The sequence below is a fragment of the Lissotriton vulgaris genome, chromosome 1_1, assembly GCF_964263255.1.
Source record: "Lissotriton vulgaris chromosome 1_1, aLisVul1.2, whole genome shotgun sequence".
Lineage (NCBI taxonomy): Eukaryota > Metazoa > Chordata > Amphibia > Caudata > Salamandridae > Lissotriton > Lissotriton vulgaris.
This window is the reverse complement of record NC_141685.1, coordinates 391,817,953-391,835,509: the sequence shown is the minus strand read 5'-3', so window position 1 is coordinate 391,835,509 and position 17,557 is coordinate 391,817,953. Positions and strand designations below refer to the sequence as shown.

The 17,557-nt window shown below is 42.6% G+C and overlaps 1 protein-coding gene across 1 annotated transcript in view; it reads left to right on the top strand.

The window, feature by feature from the left end:
* Positions 1-310: 310 nt before the first annotated feature.
* SLC1A7 (solute carrier family 1 member 7) overlaps positions 311-17,557 on the top strand; it is a 622,845-nt gene continuing 605,598 nt past the window's right edge. Inside the window, exon 1 of the mRNA XM_086936195.1 lies at positions 311-519. Within this exon, the coding sequence (XP_086792321.1) occupies positions 379-519 (141 nt within the window). The 5' untranslated portion in view covers positions 311-378. The remainder of the gene's footprint in view (positions 520-17,557) is intronic.

The window sequence follows — 17,557 nt, the reverse complement described above, 5'->3', positions numbered from 1 at the left end:
TTTATCTTTGCCTGGGAAAGGTTCAGCTATCTGATTCGACTATTCTTTCCATGCATTTGTGTCCACCTTCTGGGATGCACTCCCAGCCCTCCAGCAGGGCAGAGCCACATCTCATTTCCTAGAGCTCGCTAATCTCCCTGCAGGTTCCTAATGATGCAGTCGATAATAGGATTATCGGTATTAATTTGGAAGAATAATACCAGCAGCAAGCCTGCTCGCTGGCTATTGGTAGAAGGACGACCTTGTGGGTCAGTTAAGCGGCGCGGGGAACGCGTTGACCTGATCTCTGCGGCCGGGGAGCTGTCCGTTCCAATAAGGGGAGCCGCTTGCGCGTCTTCATGGGAAGCTGACCTGGACCCAAAGACCCGCTAGGACGCCATGGCTGTGACTCTGGCAGCGATACTGGCCCGGGTCAAGGATGTCTGCAAGAGGAATGGCCTACTCATCCTGTCCGTCTTGTCGGTCATCATTGGGTGTCTCTTGGGGTTCTTCTTGAGGACTCGGCGTCTCTCTGAGCAGGTCAGTGGGCAGCAGCAACATCTAACAGCCATGTTGTGTTGAGTTAGGGGCCAAAATGTTCATGAGACTCATCTTTGCCCTTTTTGAGTGGAATAATTAAATGTAATTGATATCTCTCTGTAGGACTCTATCTACTAAGGCTTTTCAATTTCTACACACAGGGTATATTTGTTACTGTTTTTTGTTAGGCAACGTTTGCTACTTGCATGTTTGTTGATTTCTAAATTGGGAATGTGCCTCACAGATTTTGACCCAGATTTAGCTTAATCCTTTACTTGTGCGCAATGAGGGCACATCAGTGCAAGAAAATTGTGAAAGTGCTTCAGAAGATCAATTTCTTGGTCAAGATTTCCCTAAGTGCATCAGGTGGTTGCCGCTATAAGATAAAACATACGTAACAGAGATGCAGGGCATATTTATCAAAAAGTCACGCAGCACAGAAAACTACCTTGCTGCACTGAGCTGCATGACAAAAAAAGTCCAGAAATGCATTGTATTTAACATAATACAGTGCGTTCCTACCATTTCCCAATGCTGACACACAATGTGCTGCCTAGCGCCAACGCAAGCACCCTTGCATCATGGTGCAAAAGCGTCTGCGTTGTAAGCTGGATTATTTTTCTGGAGGATGAGACAACTTTCTGCACAAAAACAACTTCCTGAGGCATTTTCCTCTTTCTACGTGTGCTGCAGAATAGTAAGAGGAAAGAACGAGAAGAAATAAAGCTATTTCTCCTCATTGCACCTCCCCTAGGGTTGTGTAGCATTTTGACGCATTCCCAGGTCTACCAGTAATAGTAAATCTGGAAATGCACCAACATCCATGGGTGTTGCGTAGGCACACCAACGCACCACGCATGGCACACATCCCTGGGGCAGAGTAAAGCAAAGCAGCAGTTTGCACTGTGCTGCGGTATTCAGGGTCTCGCAAGGGGGCCTTGCCTGGCTTGATAAATCTATCTCATGAGTTGCATTTCTCTTGCGCCCCCTTGCATGCTGCAAGGGCAGCACAGCTCGTTAATACATTGGGCCCTTACTCTCTGTTATAGTTACCATTACAAAAATGTAATTGTAAAGCTTCATTTGCTTAAATTATTTTTTTTTCCAGGAAAAAATTGAAAATAACATGAATTTTTTTTGAGATCATTAAAAGTAAAACACAAAAGTTCCTCATAAGGCTCAGGAGAACAGACCTTTAGGCAGTCCAGCTAGAAGGTTCATAGGCGACCCATCTACTATTGCTTCCCCTTAGCCCAATTGTATCACAAGGCCTAGCGTAGCTGCAAACATTGATCTTATCCATTATTCAGTTAATCATGACTTAACTGAATATGTCACAAAATGCAAAAGGGAATGGCCACTTGTGCATACTTCAACATGTGTAGGTTCTGTGCTACATTTACAAGTCACATAAATCAATACCGTGTGAGTTTGTTTCTTTTCTTGATGTGTTTTGATCTTTATCTGAGTTGGGTGTCTAAATCACTTGGGATCAATTGCTCTAGGCTGTCTCGTCTTGACAGCATGGGTGACAAAGATCAGCTGTTTTTTTGTGTTAAAACATTAAGCTTATATTTAGAGAAGTGAGTGATGGTTTGTTGTATCAAAATAATTCTTCAGAAAAACTGTGAAATCATACAAAAAGCTGTTGAACAAATAATATATGAGAAATTATAAATAAAAAAACGTGTTTTTTTAAATGTCTTGTGCGTTTTGTCACATAAAAGAGACTCTTCTTTGAGACTGCATGTGCAGTGGAGCCCAGGAAAGATTTAGCCTGGCACTATTCTAAAGAACTTCTAAACACTGGACAGTCTCTACTAAGAGGGAGTACTGGAGTCTTACCTTGCTCTCTACAGTACAAAGACAAGGAATACATTTCAGTGAGGTGTGCTACAACACAGAATAATAGAACTCCAGTAAGGAGACAATATTATATGGCCATCCAATATAAGGATATTGCAAGTCATCAAGGAGTTCCATGACCCTGAAAGGGAATGACACCAAAGGCCAAGTTCTTTTATAAGGCCATGGAAGTCTGAGGTGACTTGCAATATCATATCACTGTACGGCAGAGGGTATTTTATTCCATATAATACACAATCACCATTACAATAAACAGGTTAAATCTTTGGGGCATATTTATCAAGCAGTTGCATTGCCCTTGTGCCACACAATGGGGCGCAAGGGCGACACAACTGCTAAGTAAAGTTTTTCAAGCCACGCAAGACCCCTTCCGCGGCCCTGCGTGGTTTTATAAATCTAGAGTAACACACTGCAGTGCAAATCGCCCCAGGGAGGCATTCCATGGGCGGAGTGTGGATGTTCCTCTGCATCCACCCATGGATTTTTGGGCATTCCCATATTTACTAACACTGGTAAACCTGTGAATGTGTCAAAATACGGCGTAACGAAGAGAAATATCTTAATATCTCCTTGTTTTTTCCTCTGTGTGTGCTGCATTCCGCAAAACACATAGAAAGAGGAAATGCCTCAATGGATTAATTTTGAGCAGAAAGGTGTCCCTTCCTGCACAACAACAATCCTGCCACTAACGCAGGCACTCGTGCACCATGGTGCAAGGGGGCCTGTGTTCGTGCCAGGCAGCGTATTGTTTCCCTGTGATGCAGAGCAGCATGGTGACTTCGTCCCTGCACTGTGTGATTGTTTGATGAATGTGCCCCTTAGTCTCTTGCTTTTTCATGTTTATTGCAGACATGAAGAATAAAAGCATACTCGGTATTGCGAAACACACCAAAAGTCAGTTTCGTAATTGTTGCAAAATATGTTAGGGTGAATTTCATGCAAATATGATTTTAAAAATGCTGTGTTGAAACATGCAGAGATTCTATCTTTCCTGTAATGACTTGTAGCACAGGAAAAAGGAACACGTTGTAAAATATCTCCTTTGGCTGAATGCTTTTCATTTTTGAAAAACCATAGCAGAAGACGGAAAATACAGTTCACATTTTCCTTGTCTACACCAGCAATTATGCTCCATGGCCTGCCTTTCAGCCTGGCTGCTGACTCTGGCTGCGAGCATTATGGCATCAGTACTCAACTGTAATATCTTATTACAGTTGAGCGACTGTGCCAATTCTTTGTTAGTGGCGAAGAGATGCATTAAATAAGGGAATTAGAAACAGGTTTTAATACAAGGACTATGTGCCTCCATTATTACTGTCTAAACTCCTGTACTTCATATTCCTATGACATGAGCCGTGTGTTTTTGGAATTAACCTGGAATGAGTTGTTACAGGCGATTTGTGACATCACTCAGTTTCTTCTTACCTGTTACCATCGTTAGTCTTAAAGTTCTCGTCTTCTGAACTGCCTGAATTCACCCTCCAAAGGACGAAACTGTATTATATCATTTGGAGGGAACACAACAAAGGTTTTTATGGCTGCCTGCCTGCCTCATTTAGGACCCCCCCGGCCCCCCACACTGGTTCTGCCTCACCTGCTGTCTCCACCAGATATGTGATGTTGTGAGCAGATTGATGAGCGGAGGCGATCAATGGGTGGATCTGAGCTACCTCTTGCTGTACTCGCCCACCCTGAGGCTGTCATGCTCCCTACTGGCCTAAGGGATTTGTACAACACCACTGCCCATTTTTGCTTTGATTTTTGGGACAAGTAGTCCTTTTAATAACATACAAAGTGCGTGTGTGAGCGTCAAAAATAAAAATAGGACCTAATGAACTATTTTCACTTTAGGACATGTAACAAGCTATTTTGGGGCCACTGTGTTGACCTTGTGATTACTTATCTCATAAATGGGCACAGGCCCATCTTTCCCGTGCTGCTGTACCGCTCTGCTTCCTTCCCGTTTTTCTGAGTGCATTCTCCTGCTTGGGCTTCATTTTTTATTGCTTCCTCCTTCATTTCCCCCATTTTTAGTTTTCACCTGCACATGCTTGTGAAATCTATTGTATTTAATATAAATCTTAAAAAGGGCTAACATCCTACCCTTACTTTTCATTGGTTGGTGTACTTGCTACTTACTTTTCCTTTGTTTGTATTGGTTGTGGCATGCCATTTTCTGTTATTATTCAGTGTGTTCTTCTTATCAGTATCACAGGGTCCAAGTACTCCTTTTCATGCACATCAAACTTCTTTCTGAGCAAGCGTCAGCACCACTGCTTATTCCCTCCTCCCCTGATCTCTTATCCAGGTGCAGCAACTTGTCTTCCGATTCTGGCCCGGCTTCTATGCCATCTTTCATGTGTGGCTCGATTCACCAGAACATCCCCTGCTCCACAGAACCATGAACTGGGTTAGATCCCACTCGCTGTGCCCGTACATCCTGCGTGCCTGTTGTAAATAGAAGTCCTTGAGCCAGGAGAATAAATAGGTTATCTTTATTCAAGTTGAGTTGCCGGTCAAGTTCTTAAGATGTAAATATGAAAACCCCACCAGGAGTGACCTCCCTGTCACTCAGCCTGCCTGTCACCAACTGCCAGTTAACACACAGGCCAAGCCCCCAACATTCCACGATGTCACAAAGCAGTCTAGCAGTGACACCATGTGAGCCACAGGGAAATCCCAGCCAGGGAAAAGAGACATAGATCAAATATAACAGTGCCCTTTGTTTAATAGTGAGATGGGGAGAGAAAACCAGCTATAAGCAGGCCGCTCGCGCCACCCCTGTTCTTGTGACCTAGCAGTGGCAGAGCAGAGGCTCTGTTGTCCAAGCAGCATGCACGTCTCACGGCAGCACTACCCAGCGCTCTCCTCCATGGTCAGGGCACAGCACCTGCAGCAGTCCTGCTACAGCCCATTTTAAGCTGGCCGACATGTTGATACACATGCCAAAATGTACAGTGTATGCATTCCTTCATCACTGTCCACATTAACTGTGGCCTTCAGTGTCAGGACAGAACCAGGAGGTAGCAGGACATGGCTCGCATGGCAAATCTCAGCTGAAAGACTTTGGAGCTCAGGTGTAGGTCCAGGCACTCAGGTTTGATAAATGCTCATAAGGATACCTTATGGCAATCTATTATTTGACATTTTCTGATTCGTCTCCAGTTAGATAGATAGATTAGATTCACCGTTTTTCCATGTTTTATTTTGTTTCTGGTCTTTTTTCATGATATAATGTTTCCCTTTATAATTTTTTATTTAGCACAAGACAGTGTTAGCGCCCAATGGCTTGCAGGTTCTGATTGTCTTTCCTTTTTAGGTTTCACCTGCACAGCACTTGTGCTGGGCATTGGATTTTCTCCCACTTTCCAGCAGTGGTTAATTTGTAAAAAATATAAGTGCTGGGGCTCTTGTCAAGAGCCAGCTTGCACCAGCCTTATTCTCCTGTTAGCGCCGTCTATAACAGAACAAACTACTAACCATGAAAGTGGGTAGAGGATGTGGTGTAATGGCCAGAGCTGCAGACTTCGGAGCTGGGGAACCAGATTTAAGTCTCAGTGTCAGCCCAACAACCGGTGATTCTGGACAAATCACTTAATCTTCCCATAAATAAATGTGTCCTTAAAAAGTGCTCATGAAAAGCACTGGTGTTATTGATTAAGTGCTGTGCTGAGCACCGTACACCACTGGCTCAAATTAAGCACTGCTTTCCAGCAGAAGCACCCATGCCACCCTACGGTACACCCTGCCCCTCCCCTGACATGGGCAGTGTCCCCCACTTTCAGAATTAAGCTGTGCCTCACCTCTTGGAGGTGAGGTGTTACAACCTTTATCCGAATGAAAGTTTGGCCTTCAAGAAGCAGCTTTACATCCTCAACATGCCCTATCTGCAACCCCCTGGCAGGTGCCCATCCCCCGATGGACAGTTGTACAACTGCCCTTTTCTAGGTGTCAGCTCAGCTTAGCTCCAGGCAAAGAAGTGTTTATTCCCAGGCACCATCTGTATCCCACTCCAAACCTCCGTAGGTTGATTGCTCCCCGAAGTGACACTTCACCACACACGGCCGCCTACTCCCGGTCTGTGTGACACAGTGTCAGTCCTTGGCTTTTTATATCACCCTTGGCTGAAGCTTTACACTTTTAATAAATACCATGGCAGTCAGTATTTTAACAAATAATTCAAAGGCAGCAGCAGCTGCCACACATTATTACTCTTACTTTCTAACTTTATCTTTGAATGTGTACAATGTTTGACAACAAAAATTATACACCTTCAATTATCCATCTCACATCTTTTCCTGTCTCTTTAGCTCACTCATGCATGTTTTTTCTCAATCCTGCAATCTTCCCTTGTCACTGTTTTCTTATCAGTCCTTTCTTTCTTTTTGGCATTTTCTCTCTCTTGTTCTGCTCATTTCAGGTCTATAATAATGGAATCTGGTGCTCACCACCTGGAATTACTTACACATTTTAAGCGCTTCGTTCTTACCGTGTCTTTTCCAAAATGTTGCTTGAGACTTCGGAGTTTTTCCCTCTCTGTTGGTCGGACCACCTGGCCAACCCCTTTTCTGCTTACAACCAACCTACTGCCAAGTCAATTGACAAATCCTCAATCAATTCTGGTGCTAGGAAGAAAATCTCTCCCATAACGTGCAAGAAGCCCTTGGCAATTTTGTCTTCTCACCATGTACTACCCTGATACTCAATCTTAATCTTTGGTGGAAATAGATTTAATAGCAGTGAGATAACTTTACATGCCACCAAGCACGTTCTTTAGTTCCCTGTTCCACGTTCTAACTTCAATTCCTAATTCTTCGTGTAAAAGGGCAGAAAGAGTGTGGTGGGTTCATTATTGTACTATGGCCAATTCTCACTATTTGGTTTTTAGCAAAACACAGTTTCTATCACCAATCGTCAGGGCCATATGATCTGCTTTTAGTGAAGAATAGTTCAGCCCTCCAATAGTTCAAAAGAGGTCTTTGTAGCTGCTAAGTACTATTCAACTCAGCCTGCTTCTCTATGAATATGAATCCTTCTCTCCTCCTGTCCAATGAACCCTAATTTAAAAATAAAAATGGAATTGAGTAGGTCTGTTTTTTCTCAGAAATCTATGATTGGCATAATTCTTGAGATTGTCCTGACTCTCCTCCTTTCCTGCCTCAGAATTGTACATCTTGATTAATTCTTGCTCTCCAATGGACAATTTCTTTCCATTCTTGCTAACAAAATGTGGCCTCTTCTGCTGTCCCCTATAATTAGTGCCTGCCTAAATTCATCTAACATCACTGCCATATTTACTTGTGTTTTAAGACCTCTGATCACAAAGCTCTCGGCAGATCCTGCTATATTTTCACCCTTTGGGTGCCAAGATCTTGGACCATCTGTGACTACTCAAGTGAAACATTTCTTTTTGAGTCTCACAATTACCTGGACACAAGCTAGCTTCCCCTCCGTGTACAGGTCTGAAACAGTATTGGAGGCAACTCTGGAGGTCCTCAGAAGTACTCTGGATGAGATGAGACTGCATTCATGATCATATTAATTAGTGGCATTCAACAATATCCAGCACTCTGTCCTTGTTTTATGCTCTGTGGTCCTGGCATCAAAAACAACTCTTGTTTGGAATACATCTTCCATTCCTGGCTACTTTCAGGCTAGTTCACTCCCTCTATTAAGGTCTGATTTTTACTCTGGGAAGTCTACTGGGCAACTAGGCAGTCTCTTACCTCAATCCTTATTTAATATTTGGATGTGTGTCTCTCACCAAGGTCATTCCCTCTGGTTTTAATGTTTACGCCTGTGCAGACCACACAGCTTATCCATTGGATGGAGAATGACTTGCATAACACGTGTGCAAAGTTTAACAAATGAATAGTCTCTGTTGCTTTGTGGATGACTAAAAACTCCCTGAAACTCAAACAGGAAAGAACCCACAAATCAATCCCAATAGTTCTCAATCTGTGTCATTTGAGACCTGTGGCCCAGCCCTCTTGGGTCTTTCCCTGTGCCTGTCACTGAGACATACAATGTATTAAACAAAACTGTAGTATTCGTATTTGGAAGGAGATTGCAAAATGTGTTAAAAACTGTAGTGATCCCAGAAAATTGGACAGTCGGCGATTACTTTTTATTGACTATGGCAGTGCTTTATACTTGGAATTACCAAAATGTATCTCTATGATCTTCAAATCAATCAGAACTCAGCTGCCAGACTCATGCTCGAGCCCAGGACTGATCTCCTATTCCCACTTATGTCTTTGAGACACCTCATTGGCCTTGCTTTACTCACTGACAATGTGATCTCTATGTGTAATCAGAGCCTTCACCCATTGCCAGAACATCTGGTGCCTGTAGGAAAGTGCCCCTTTTTGATATGGTCACCCCTCTTTCTGCCTGGTATCTGAAGCATTTGTGGGAGAACTGCATTGGATTCTAGCTATTCAGGTCCCAGTGCCAGATCTCTTTCCCTAAAACTGTACAATCGATCCCCAAATTGGAAATACCTTTAGCACACCTTGTAAATCCCTAGTTGATCGTACCCCTGGTACATAGGGCAAGGAGGCTAAATAGGGTTTCTAAGGGCTGCAGCATGTATTGTGCCACACCAAGGAACCCCTCAGCACCAACATGAAAACTATTACAGGTTGCATGCCATTGTGCAGAGAAAAGTGAAGTCACAACGTGACACACTGTGTGCCATGCCTGCAGATCCTGCATGCAGCATAGGTAAGTAACCTCTACAGCAGGCATTACAACCCTAAGGCAGGGTACACTATGCCACATATGTGGACATATCTGGATGAGCAGATATGCCCCGGTGATGTCTGAGTCGATTCTTAGATATTACAAGTGGACAGGGAAGCCATTTTGAGTACATGTGGTGGACACTATTATTTACAAGTTCAACAGCTACATAATGGCTTCACTGTTACTACAGATGTTTGGTATCAAACATCTCGTATTAATAAACTCACACTGTTTCCAGTGATGGATTTATTAATATATGAACCCAGAGGGCACCTTACAGGATCCCCCTGAAAACCTACTGCCTACTGGTGTGGACCAGCCTGCCACCACAGACGTCTCTCTGACCCCCTGCAAGTGAGAGCCTGGGCTTTCTGAGGACAGAAACAATGTCTGCTCCGGCTGAAGGTGTTGTCAACTCCTCAAGAAGAACAGCTAAGTGATCAGCATATCAAGGTAGGAGGCTTCAAAGGCATCTGCCTCCTTTGATATGCGACCCCAGATTTTCCCAGACAGGGAAAATTCCACCTCCGTGCCCACCCCCTGCCCCAGGGTAATTTGGCACCAGGACAGGTGGGAAAATTAGCTAGTCAAGAGGCGTGTCCCACTCAGGCTAGTTTCACCCCTAAGGTGGGCTACTTGATGTGGACACAACTTTCAGAATTCCAACATCTTAATTTTGGTAGAATTAGGCTCTCTGGGTCAGGGTTATGCCCACGTCCCATTGGAAATGTTTATACAGAGGGTGTAGACACCCTTAAGGTAAGTAGCCCATTGGCTATTACCTGTCACTCCCTGGAACACCCCTAAATTTAGCACTTAAGTGGACAACCCTTACACCAGGAATACAGATTCAATCAATGAAGAAGAGAATGACACCAAGAGTCACAAGAAAAAGCAAGAAAGTAAGACTGCTGTGGATTTTTGGCAGCAAATCTTGCCTACTGCACTAAGTCTCGAAAATTGCCACCCAGAGACTTGTACTGCAGCTTCCAAGAACCTCGGGAGACTGCCAACCTTCGCAAATTGACAAGCAATCTCCCTTGGAGACCACAGGCATCGAAACACCGATTATGGGCATTGAAGCCCATAGGAATTAATGGGCATTACCGAATCGGTATTTACCGATTCAGTAAATAACGAATTTTGCAAGGGTGCAGGGGGTGACACTTTGACACCCTCTAGCACCCCGATTTAAGGCATGTGTGACATGTGGCACACAGACATTCCCTAAGGGCATGTCCGTCTGTCACATGCCATAGGTGTGCATGCACACATGTGCATGCACACCTGGAATCGGTATTTTACCACCCAATTGGATTAGGTGGTAAAATACTGATTCGGTAAGGCCTGTTGGACTCAGAAGAGTCCCACCTACATTTCAAAATTACCGAATCGGTAAAAATACCGATTCGGTATTTTACCGATTTGGTAAATTTACCGATTCAGTAAATTTACCGAATCGGTAAAATAGGGCACCTACACCAGGAATGACCATTTACCGGTCTGTAACGGCCGAAATCGGCCGTTACCGGTCGGTAAATGGCCACCTACATCTGGCCCTAGATCTATTGAAAAGAATGGTTTTAGATGATATATAACTACAGAACACTGTGTACCATAGCTTCACAGCAAAGGGCTATCCCACCTAAACTCTTCCTCCAGTGCCCTGGCATACAAACTACTAAGGAGAAATGTTGGGTAAGGGCTTTAGAAAACAATTTAGTAGCTATTTATGAATAAAGGATATGTGACAGAGCAGAAGTAAGTTTTTCTTTTTAATTGTTTAGGAGCTGCCAGTCAAGAGAATTTTGATCACTTACCTTAGACCAAACCAAGCATTGAGATGAGCATAAAGAAGCAGCATCCAGGCCGGAGAAAACATGTTGAAAAATAATCCAGTGCTATGGAAGAAAGATTCTTCTTAAGGAAAGAAGCCAGTCATGAATCAGTAGAAGGATGGAGTATTTGACACATCTTTGTGCCCTCACTGGTACCTGCAACTTTGAAAGCTCTATTGATACCTATTAAGAAATCAAATAGTTCTGAGTTGCTATTCGAAAAAAATATAAGAACAATTTGTTGGAATCAATAAATTCCACTGTGGAAGAAGCACTCACTGGGGGAAAGCACTAGGCTGTGAGGATAGTACATGGCTTCTCATGTTAGGGATGTTCATAGCAAAGCCTAAAGTGACTATAGACCATTTGCAAGGCATGGAAATAGTATCTGTTATAGGTATCACATTTGGTTAATGTAGAAAAGGGAGAAGATTTGTCAAATGTAAAGAAAATGAGGGCATTTTACAAAAGTAGTAATTATCATAATAATTCAATGAGGGTGAATGGCATTGGAACTGGAGATAGAAATAAGATATTGGAGTAGCATCAAATCAGGCTTTACCTTCTATATGTCATTTATGAGCATTTACTTGTAACCTGTATATGCAATGTGGGATTAATTGAGAAATAATCAATGTAACTGCATTTACTGAAATTATTACATTAATTAATAATAATCTAAGTACTAAGGATTATTAACACAGTACTGTGCTTCCATTTTGTTTCTTGAGGTAACTTATCTTGACGTTAGGCCTTAGCTAAGCATTGCACATGCTGTTTCCTTTTCCTCAGCAGGTGCATTATTGGTTCATCATTAGCTAGAGAAAGGCTTATTGTTATGTAATAAACTGATAATGAGTTCTGAGAAAGAAAAGCTGGCAATGGGCGTGGAGAGATGACGGTAAAAGGAGTCTCCTGTACCCATCATACTAGAATGATGCCACTTTCAAGGATGAGCAGATGTGTACGTAATTGCTTGAGGATCGGAATTTAGGGGGGTTACCGACTCCCAGCAAATGCCATCATGGGATTAGCTCCTGATGGTGGGAATGAGATATGGATGTTCTGAAACCTTCTTTTTTTATGTAAATTCATTTTATGGCATTTTTTCAAAGCGAACAATCAATCAGGGAGTGCATGTTAATTCACAGCTCGTATAGTCCATAAAGTGCCGTAATGACAATATATAATACTCTCATATCCTAACAACCAGAGTACAGAGGAGTATTTCCCAAACAAATATACAATAAATAGTCACAATGTGGTATATCCATTACATTAATCATAACAATGTCCACAGTCCATTAGAGTTCGACGCATTTTTAGTGGTTTTTATTATCGAGCCACCCAGTTAGCACCTATTCCCAATTTCCTAGCATGGTACTTCGTACAGTTGCTTATGCATGCCTATTTCAACTATCATCAAGGGGGGTATGTATGTAAATAGTTCTCCAGCGGGTGGGAAGTGGGGGTTAATAATGTGGCATAGAAATCACTCATGGTGTCACAATGAATAAGGTCATGGGGCCAGGCCTTTACCGTTGGTGTTTGTGCTCTACCCCAATGCAAAGAAAATTGATGTTTTGCAATGAGTGTGGCAATTGCAGTGGATCGCCTAATACTTCTCTTTGGAGGCTTAACATACCCCAATAATGCCATCAGTGGTGTGGGTTGTACAGTTTGTTCCACCATGAGAGACAAGTGTGAAAGATTTATTCCCAATTCGCCCTCACTGGTGTACAGTTCCATGCGAGGTGTGAAAAATCAGCCTCAGAGTCAGCTCACCTAGCACATGTGCTTGATAATGTAGGGTTCATCTTGGATAATACCTTTGGGGTTACATAAACTCTATGGCGGTAGTTAAAATGTAATAATTTATGTCTATGATTATTCGAGATGTATCGTATTTGTGCACAACAAGAATACCACATACTGTCAGTTATTGGTGTGCCAAGGACCCTTTTCCAGGCTGTCCGTGCTTTGGCACCTAGTACAGGGCGGAGGGATTGTGACAGGTGGTATATGCGTGTGACTAAGTGAGTACTGTCCGGGGAGCTAATAACAAGTGAGAGTGGGGGAAAATCATTTGGTTCCGTCGATGCATCCGGTATAGCCTCAAGCATGGATCCCCGGACTCTATGGAGGAGGAAACTATCCAGGAATTTGGCCTCCCCCCGGGCTGCTTCTTGTGGTAAGAGTGCCATTGGTAGGGGTAGCCACGGATTACCTGCTAATGGTATGTGTGCAGAGTATAAGGACTTTTATTATAAGTACCATCGCAATTTGGTCCATGCCCAACATGTCTTGGGTAGTGTTTGGATTTCCGTGGGGCAGCGCCTTAGGATCTGCGGCAATATCCAGGGAGAGCAAGTTCAGATGTATTTGAGATCTTTCAGGTTTGAGATATTGAAGTCGGGCATCTGGGTGATACCAATGTTATGTAAAGTGAACTTGAGCAACCAGGTAGTACAGGTGAAAATCAAGGACCCCGAATCCCCCCTTTCGTAAGGCATAATTAAAGTGGTCCAGGTTGTTACCTAAACCATCTACATCTCACCTTAATTTTTCAACTCTTGACCTTGATCTTTCTTTTCATGAACTTTCTACGGCTCTGTCTTCCCTTACTAAGGGTAAAACTCCTGGTCCCAATGATTTCCCTGTGGAGTTTTATTTGCATTTTTCTGATCTTCTATTACCCAAACTTTTGTTACTTTTTCTATCCCTATTTTCCTCTGGTACAGCTGCAGGTACCTTTCAAGATGCCGCCATCTGTCTCATTCTAAAGAAGGTCGTGACCCCAAGTTTTGTAAAAATTATTGTCTCATTTCACTAGTCAATGTTGATTATAAGCTTTTTGCTAAATTACCTGCCAGTCGTTTGGATTCCGTCATGCCCCATCTCATTGGAAAGGAGCAATGCGGTTTTATTAAAGGGAGGCTTACTTCGGATAATTCCCGTCTTTTTCTGAATGTTTTAAATAAGGCCCCCTCTCTTTCCATACCTTTAGCTGCTATTTCTGTCGATGCGGAAAAGGCTTTTGACAGAGTAGATTGGTCTTTTTATTTGCTTCACTTAAGTGGTATGGCTTCGGTTCCAGATTTATTTCTCTTATTTCTTTATTATATTCTTCCCCCAAAGCTTCTGTTCTAGTGAATGGCCAACTCTCTTCCTCTTTCACTTTTCAAAAAGGAGTTTGTCAGGGTTGCCCTCTTTCTCCACTTCTTTTTGTTTTGCCCTTGTTTCTTTTTTGTCCTCCATTCGGCAGAATACTTCCATTTCCAGTTTTCCCTATGGAAACTTAAACTTTCTGCATATGCCGATGATATCCTCTTGTTTATTTCAGACCCGGAATCATCTATCTCTCCATTATTATCTGAATTTGAGGCATTCTCCCTTGTATCTGGTTATACGATCAACTCAGATAAAACAGAAATTCTCCCTTTTCCTAAGTTTTGTCTTCCTCACTTCTTTTCTTCCACTGGTTTTGCCTGGAATAGTACTAAGATTAAATACCTTGGTATCTGGTTCTCCAATTCTATTTCCTCCTCCGTTAAATTAAATATGTCTGCTGTCCTCTCTCATATTAATCAGTTATTTTCTTCTTGGAACCTTCTTTTTCTTTCTTGGTGGGGTCGACTTGATTCCATTAAGATGATGATCGCTCCTATTCTTATTTATACCCTTTCTATGTTGCCTGTACATATTCCTGCTCTATATTTTAAACGTATTGATTCTTCTATCTCAAAATTACTGTGGAATAATAAAAAATCTAGAATTTCACTTTTATCTCTTCACAGACCTAAATCGAATAGTGATGTTAATTTTCCAGACTTTCGCCTATATCACAAATCCTTTTCTCTCCACCAAGCTTTAGGTTGGCTCTCCTCAGAATCTTCCCCTTTCTCTCCTCTTTGACAATCCTTTTTATCGCCCTTTTCTTTTGAGGAAATAGTGCTTTTCTCCTCTAAATCCCCCTATGAGTCGTTTCCCTTCTTTAGGCATACATCCTCTCTTCTTAAACCTTTATTCTCTACATTGTTTATTTCACACAAATCCTTTCTACATTTACCCATTTGGTACAATTCACTTATTCTTTTACACAATAGACCTATTTGTTGGACTTCATGGAGACTTAAGGGTATCACATGGATTCGTCAACTCTTCGATGGTGTACCGTCTTGTTCCTTCCCCCGTTTTCAACTTAAATTTCATTGTCCTCGGTCCTTTCTACAGAAATATACTCTCCTAGTGTAGTGTGGCTCACTGGTTAGAGGTGGCAGACCCGAGAGCAGAGGACGGCCCGGGACCAGGGTTCGATTCCCGGCGCGGCAGGTTTCTGGACCAGGGTCAACGGACTCGATAATTTTCTCGCCTTGGTGCCCACTCTGATCAGCGATCACACTCGGCAACTCTGGGCATTAGCTTGCCTCATCTTCACTAACGGCCCCACCAGACCGCCGGGGATGCCTGGTCTCACCCTGGAGATACCCATTAAGGGACCATCTCTCAGGGAAGCCAGGAAGGGTTTCGCAGCGGTCGAAGCGCCTTGGGACCCTCCGGGTAAGTAGTGCGCTATATAAATGCCTATACATTTACATTTACTCCTTATGGAAATCATTCTTAATCGTTCTTATTCTTTTCCTTCCTCAGCTTCTCTTACTACCCCATCTCATCTTCTTATACTGCTCTCTACTCTCCCTAAAGCGTCTCTTATCTATAAATTCTTTTCTTCTCCTAATCCGGACCGTCTCAAGTCCAAAATGAACTTTCGTGGGAAACAGATCTGGGATGTACTTTGCTCATCTCCCTTTGGGATAAACTCTGGTCCAAATCCTTGAAGATTTCTCTATCTGCTTCTCTCACTCAGTCTCTCTTTTTTCTATATCACAGACTTTATCTTTCTCCTCTTTCCCTATCTCGTTTTACATCTTCCTCTGACTCTAACTGCTGGACTTGTAAATCTCCTAATGCTGATCTTTTGCATATGTTCTTTTTCTGTCGTAAGGTTTCTCCTTTTTGGAAACAAGTTTGGTCTTGCATTTCTCATGTTTTCTCACTCTCCATCCCATACTAACTCCTTCTTCTTTTTCTCGGTAGTCTATCAGACTCTCTAACTTTTTCTCCACATTCACAAGGTCTCTTTGATCTTATGCTTGCACTTTCATTTCAACATATTTCTTCTTACTGGAAATCCCTTAAAAATGTTTCCATACAACATGTCATTTTCATAGACTTGATGTCTCCTTTGCTTCCTCCTGTAAACCACCTCGTAATGTTGACCTATATTGGTTACCTCTTACCACATACCTAGATCATTTAGCTCAAAAGAAAACGGTCCATATCAATTCCGGAAATTTGAAACTCCCTTGAATGATTTTACTCTCTCCTTCTTGTGTATTTAAACACTGTTTTACATCTTTTTTCTATTACAATGTGTTGCTTATATTATATAATTTTTTGATTATTGCTTGTACTATTTTTTCCTTTGCCGTTACCTTTTATAGTATTGTTTTGTTATAGCATATTATCTCTCGTTTCCGCTCCTTTCCTCTTCCCCTTTCCCTCTTCCCTTCAAAATATTATAAAATGCTTTTCGTTACTTAGGTTGACATTAGCGAAGCTGCAATTTCATTTGAGTTGTATGCTTTATATTCTCCTATGCTGGTGTCAATTGTTATAATTTTATTCTTAATAAAGCTTTTCAAACATAAAAAAGTGGTCCAGGTTATACACAGCTGTTTACCTGCCCAGATCAGGTGAATCAGCAGTGACCGAGGTGTGTCAAAAAAGTTTTCAGTCAGGGCAATGGGGATGTTTAAAAAGAGATATAAAAATTGTGGCAGAACCACCATTTTTAGTATGGCGATCCCGCCAGCCACGGAGAGGGGAAGTTTCATCCACTTGTCAACTTGCATTACAGGTTGGTCTATTGCAGGGCCATAATTCAGACCAATGACCTCGGGGGCAACACAATGCAAGTAATTGCCGAGGTATCTGGGGGCCTTAGTGCACCGCTTTAGGGGGAACTCGAGATCCACTTGGGTAGTCGCTGGGGTCAGTGGAAACATTTCCGACTTGGTCCAGTTAATAACCAAACCTGAATATACCCCAAAACGGACCACCTCTCTCAAGAATGAAGACAGGTTCTCAGCCGGCTTCCTTACAAACATTACATCATCCACACAGAACGGAGTGACAAGAGGACCCGTATGTAACTGCAGTCCACGGTGGAGGTGTCGCTCCTGTATGTGGCATGCTAGGTGGTCATAGCTACAATAAATAATGGGGGTGAGAGAAGTCACCCCTGCCTAGTGCCACATGATAAAGGGAACTGAGTTGGTATTACCCCTTTTACTTTCAGTCGAGCCACTGGGTGAGAGTACAACAGGCAGACTAGGTTAAAAATGCTGATAGGGATGCCTAATTTCTGCATCACCCCATATAGAAAAGGCCATTCTAATTAATCAAAAGCCTTTTCGGCATTTAGGAGAATGACTGCTACAGGCAGCACAGGCTCCATTTGGTTCATTACTGAGAAAATCGCTCGCAGGTTGAGTGCTGTAGATCTGCCGGGAACAAAACCAGCT